The sequence below is a fragment of the Fopius arisanus genome, unplaced genomic scaffold (genome assembly GCF_000806365.1).
Source record: "Fopius arisanus strain USDA-PBARC FA_bdor unplaced genomic scaffold, ASM80636v1 scaffold00016, whole genome shotgun sequence".
Lineage (NCBI taxonomy): Eukaryota > Metazoa > Arthropoda > Insecta > Hymenoptera > Braconidae > Fopius > Fopius arisanus.
Window position 1 is genome coordinate 961,702 of NW_011887755.1, and position 6,193 is coordinate 967,894.

The window sequence follows — 6,193 nt, forward strand, 5'->3', positions numbered from 1 at the left end:
GAATATAAGAATATGAGAATATATAAGAATATTGGAGCCATAATATTACCAGACATTGAAAATTCTTCAAGAGATATTCAATAAGCGCAATTACACGAAAAATAAAAAAAACATGGGGTAAGAGTGAAATGGAATTTCGAGCCGAGGATACAAAATTTTGCTTTCAGCTCCATTTCCCCAGGTAATTAAATACGCATGAAAAATTATTAGACCCTTTAAATTACTGAGGACGAGAAATTATCTCGACTCGGAAGTACATGGATTACGAGTACCTGGGGGCATCGAGTTTTGTTTAATTTTTGACTGCCCATTTTGTCGTACATTCGTCAATTTTTTACACCCTCGATACAAAATTTTATGATTTGATGGGGATGAAGCGTGATTTCGTACAAAAATAGGGTAATGAAGGGGAATTTTCAATAGGTACGCCGGCATTTAAAGGTAGAGCATCAGGATAGGGTGAGAAATAGTACTTTCATTCATTCGCTCTACAACCGCGCCGTGACAATGTCGGGGAGTGACAGCCCAACGTTTTTTCACGGCCAACCCTGGTCCAGTTGGATTGAAAGAATTGGACGTGACAAACCACTCAGTAAGTCCACATTTCTATACTCCCTCACAAAAATTTTCAAGAGTTTCATTAAATTATTTCATGACACTTGGCTATTTTGGAGCAGGCGTCAAACCAACATAACCTACAACCACCGGGCTCTTGTCTCTTTGTTTCACATTTATGTGATACAATATTTATGCCCGTATTCCGCAGTCCCAACCAAAATTCCTCCATCAAAAATATTTTCACATTTCATTCTGCTGATTGAAAAAAAACTCTATTATTTTTTTCAGCTTATTACATAATTATTTGTTCATTTTTTTCATTAGTTTATTCGTATTCGTTGACAAATATAGAGAGTCTGTTGCTTTGAGATTCAAGGAGAGAATTATTTTTGTTTATTTTCATATTCAATGATCTTGTGTATGTCTTGAAATAATGACAGTGTCAGGCATACTCTCGATTACAATCTCCAAGGAGATGTTCCATTTTTTAAATAATAGCTTATTATTTTATGAATAAAAAAATACAACCCGAGGTGAGGTATAATGGAACATTTATGTGTGAAGAAAATATTCATAACTGGATGAATAAATTGATAGAACACATTTGGAAGTCAATACAGGGGGAGAAATTCACCCTTCTTAATGCGATGGCAGTCTAATTTCATCGAGAATTCGAGGAGTATTGACTTTCTTTTCTCACGTGGCTAGAACGCTCCACCACATTTTTTTTCAATTTTTTTTCAATTCATCAAAATGAATACCATTGAACAAATATATACTTAAACATTCGATATTTTTTTAAAAACACAATCAGGAGAATAATATAAAAATTGTATTACAGGCGATGAAGAGCCAGAGGTTGAACCATCTAGCTGCGTTACACGGCTGTCGGCAGATGGTAAGAAAAAAAATCACTGTCAAAAAAAAATCCTGCGAATGAGTTCAGAAGACTAAAAATTAATTATTTGGCATTTTCAGACATTGATTTGTACGGCTTCTGTCCAGAGAGGGATACATTTTACGGTGTGGTATGTGAGCTGTGCAATGCCATTGTCAAGCCTCAAGCACTTATACAGCACATGGGTAATATTCCACTTTGGTCGTTAAAATAATTACAAGTAAATCAAGGGATTTATTTTCTTAAAAATAATGTAATCCAACAGAGAGTAGACATTCTTCGGATACAGTGAATTTGCCACCGCCTTCAACGCCAGCATCAAAGACAACCGTGAAAACTCCCTACTGCAAAATATCGAAATTAACGAAGAAACCTCAGCCATCTCAGAGCTCATCTGCAAGCAATAACAGCGGCAACGGTGCCAGCGGCACGAGTGCAACAACAGCTAGTAACAGTTCGAAAATCAATCACACGTCAGTGAAGAGAAATGCCGAGCAAGCCTTACTGCCGACATCACCACTCGATGGCTCTTGCAGTCTTGTAGGATCAAATATTTCATCTGGGATGACTGCTAGTGCCTCGACTCCTGTGCCATCGAGTCCAGTCAAGAGTCCAGGGAACAACAGCAGTGCCAGTAACACAACGAGTAATAATGGAGCGAAAAGAAAAAGACTCAAGGCTGATCGAGGACTCCTCAAGGACCGGGAGTACGATCCAGATCGACATTGTGGAGTCTGGAACGAAGAGACTGGCAAGCCCTGCACTAGGTCACTCACCTGCAAAGCACACACCGTCTCGTTACGACGAACTGTCGCCGGTCGGAGCAAAAGTTTCGACAAACTTCTCGCTGAGCACAGGGCGTCCAAGGATCTTCCAAACAGGACCTCCAAGATCACCGTCACTGGAACTGTTACCCTCTCCACAGCATCAGCTCTATTGAATACCAATTTGACAATTGCTAATGATAATGATGCTCCTGGTTCACCACCTGTACTATCTCTGCCGGATACTTATCCACTGCCGAAGGTACGAAGACTACTGATCACTTGGGGAATTTATCTTTTCTATTTATACTCGTTTGTACTTCGTTTTTTTTTTACACTTATATAAAAAGCGCGAGAGAGCACAGAAAAAATAATATCGCCCCCCACACACGGAAAAATCTCTGGTGAGAAATTTTACGGTAGGAGTTTCGATTATTCGTGAATTTTGAATGACGGGAAATAATGCGAGTAGGGAAATGGAAATCATGCTCAACAAGTCAACCATCGGAAGTGCCAAATGCGAATGAAGGAAAAATACTCGTGGAAATACAATAAAAACAAAATACTGATAATACGGAGACTATGGACCAGCAAGAAAATTTTCCGTTCGAGTTTATGATTTATATTTATATTTTATTTTTTTCCATACAGTAGTACTCGATAATGCAGTTCTTGGAAATTCATTGAGGGAAATTTTTCTTGTTGTTATCGAATGAATTCGAAACGTGTGAAAATTAATGAAGGGAAATCAGGCTCCTGAAGAGTCGATGGAGCCATTTGGAGTGCCCTCAAAGAATAAAGGAAAAATGCTATAGGAAAGACATGCGAATGATAAAAAAAAACAAATAATAATGATTTTATGGCCGGGTGTCGGTTGATACTTGTTTTTGTTTTTTATCATTACAGGCTGTTGATTTGCTTTATCGGTGTCTGGCCCCGCATGGCTCCACTAAACCTGTAAGGCATGGTTCCTTTTTGGGTCATACTTTACGGCCCGACAACATATGATACTTAAGCCAACAGTCATCCACCAGAATCTACTAATCTCATGGATACGAAATCCTTCGTTTTTTTTCTTTATTTTTAGACAAAACTGGAAGAGGATTTTGTGAAAGAGGAGATGAGACTGGAATCGACTGCAGCAGCGGCAGCAGCAGCGAAAGCCTCATTATCTGCAGGTTCGATGGCTCCGATCTCGATTGTTTTACCCTCGCTGTCTCCAATAGGAACGAGCAATGATGCATCACCAGTTGCCACACTGATTCCTGTCAATACCTCGTCCTCACTTCCAGCTATTCAAACACCACTGCCACCGCCGAATGCCCAATTGCCCAATACTGTTCTCGAGGGCGAAACTCTGTCGGATGTTAATACCGAGAGTATGACGCTGTACTCACCAATGGCAATGTTCAAAGATACGAAATCACAAATCATCATGCAAATTCCGAGGCCAAGCAGTTTAATGCACTCACCGATGTCCAGGAATTATCAGGGTCAGGCTTCTATGCCTAGTCTTGTATTTGAGGATCATATGGATCATCCTAAACAACAATTGGCCAATGGAAAGAGATTCAATAATCACACGGGCACCTCCAGTCCAGTGGCTGGACGTACTTCAAGAAAGAGCAAACAAGATTTTCAATCTGATAATTACTCGTCTGCTATTCAAGTGGAAACTACTTCACCCCGTTATCCTCATTTCAGTGACATTGCTTGGTCTAATTGTCACCCAGAGCCATTGGCTGTCAGCCGCTGGCTGCGTATCACATCAACTCGTAAACAGTATAACTTTAATATTCACTGACATAAGATCCCACCCACTCCGGGCTGAGGACTCCGTGGTGTTGCTGCTCATGATAATCGCATGCCTTCTTTATTACTAAGACAATTGCTTGAGTGTCGAGTCCAGGGCCCGTCGAGTGGGGGGTGTAAATTGTAAGTTTAAATCTGACAAGTAGGATTTTTATTATTTTTGGTTCGATATGTTCTAATGGCACGAAAGTATCCCACAATTTTCGAAGCGAGTTCCAACACTCATGTTTTTATTTTCGACTAAAGGAGAGTTTATGACAGAAATTTTGAATACTTTCGTTTTGAAACATTTTCTTAAACACCGATAGATCGTTACACTGAGAAAAAAATACCTTGAAGACAAGGATTATTTCGAATTTCATCTTGATTAAATTTTTAATTTTAAGTAATGTTTCTGCTACACTGAACAAAACGAGGAACTATTTAATTTTTTTTTATGTCCAAGATATTTTAATTTTGATAATTTCAAACGTACATTTTTTTACGTTTCAATAATACTGGAATAATTTTTTTCTCAGTGTGAGATAGGTCGATCGATAGGTAACGTTTTTACTTTCGTCAGTTATTCCACTGATCTCGAAGAGTATAAAATTGATCATGCGGTGAATAATTTTCCATTGATACGCTTTGTCCTGAAAAATGGCTTTATTTCTCTTTCTCCCAAAACAACTTTTTGTACACATTTGAATCATTGATGTCTTCAAGTTGTCCTTGTTGGATATACCAAGAGACCTGATAACTCATAATAGGATAGGTGAAAAACGACTAGACACAAAGTGAAGAAAAAGTAAGAATACATGATAGAATAGTCATAACATTGATCACGTTGATCATAGATTTTGGATTGAAACACATAGGGGTAGAACCCTATCCTCGTCAATTGACCCATGATTTTCCATTTTTTAAATTTGTATATATTTTTATTTCATTTATATTTTTTTGAATTGTAAATACATCATCGATTCATTAGAAATATCTCCCAGTGAGAATGCATAACAAAGGGTTGATTATATTTTTTTATTTTCATGATCTCTTCTGTTTTTTATACTTTGCTTCTTCATATCACATGAATGACGATCGACTTTTATAATTTATAATTGTAAATAATTAATAACTAATCAGACACTCACACCGATAGAATGACATATTGAATCGATACGGGTAGTGGAAAATATGCGTCACAATCCCACAGACGTCCTGTATTTATGTCTAATAATTTGGCTATCGAATCATGCATTTAACAGTAGTGTATCATTGAAGTGTGTGACTAAATCCGAGAATCACAACACAAAAACATAAAATGGCCTAAAAGGGCTGACGTTACAAGACCCAGAGTCATTACCCTCAATGAAATACATTAATAAAGGCCTCGATACCCAGAGCACACGTGAATCCACGTAGAAAAAGTATTGATGAATAATGTATTTCTCATCATACATTTATTCTATCGTTAACTTAATCCAATTGAGTGCTCAAAATAAACAGAAAAACTAAGTGAGATATTGTTTGCCTGATGTATTAAAAAATGACTCTGAATGCTTCCGTTCAGTTACGATCTGTAATCACTGAGCTAAAAAATTACTTCCTAGGATAAAATAACTTTGCAATCGATAATTTTTTTAACTTCGAGCATATTATTCTGCTAATTATTCGCCCTCATTCGAAAAAGCTTGTGATTTATTTGAATTAAGTGACAAAGAGATTAATAATACCGGGAGAATAAGAAAAAGAGATTTTGTAATTAAATGAGGAAAAAGTGAATGAAAATCCAATGAATAAATGATCCTGGAAATTTTTTTTATCGCTCAGTGTAATACACCATTTTATTTAGTAGAAAGCTGTGGATATATTACATTGTTACAAAATGTATTTCAATTGGATAAAAACAATTTAAGACTGCTCCATGTGCGAGGTTTTGTGTATCGTAGTAACATTTGTATACGTACGCTCATACATCGTGCATCGTCTTGCTCTGACATTGAAAGCAAGATTTTCTATGAAGATGAATGATTGAAAGTACTTTTAAGATACCTTTGGGTTTAAAATACCTCGATAAGAATTTATTTTAAGTGTATTCCAAGAGAAAAATTATGCGAAAAAGGAATAAACGATAATGTGTATGTGTGCAAGTTTGTGGTACGACTTTTATCATGGATTGTGA

General features: G+C 37.0%; 1 protein-coding gene across 1 annotated transcript; it reads left to right on the top strand.

Annotated features, from left to right (window-relative positions):
• The first annotated feature begins 501 nt into the window (after positions 1 to 501).
• LOC105263769 (ataxin-7-like protein 1) lies at positions 502 to 4,044 on the top strand. Its single transcript, XM_011300190.1, has 6 exons — positions 502 to 592; positions 1,400 to 1,456; positions 1,537 to 1,641; positions 1,722 to 2,482; positions 3,127 to 3,177; positions 3,308 to 4,044. The coding sequence occupies exons 1-6, from the start codon at positions 508 to 510 to the stop codon at positions 4,022 to 4,024; spliced, it is 1,776 nt and encodes a 591-aa protein (XP_011298492.1). The 5' UTR covers positions 502 to 507; the 3' UTR covers positions 4,025 to 4,044.
• Positions 4,045 to 6,193: the final 2,149 nt, after the last annotated feature.

Bases quoted from the DNA above. Each gene is read 5' to 3' on its own strand.
- LOC105263769 (XM_011300190.1), top strand. From the start codon at position 508: ATGTCGGGGAGTGACAGCCCAACGTTTTTTCACGGCCAACCCTGGTCC. The intron at 593-1,399 runs GTAAGTCCACAT...ATTGTATTACAG, and splicing joins TGGACGTGACAAACCACTCA to GCGATGAAGAGCCAGAGGTT. The intron at 1,457-1,536 runs GTAAGAAAAAAA...TGGCATTTTCAG, and splicing joins TACACGGCTGTCGGCAGATG to ACATTGATTTGTACGGCTTC.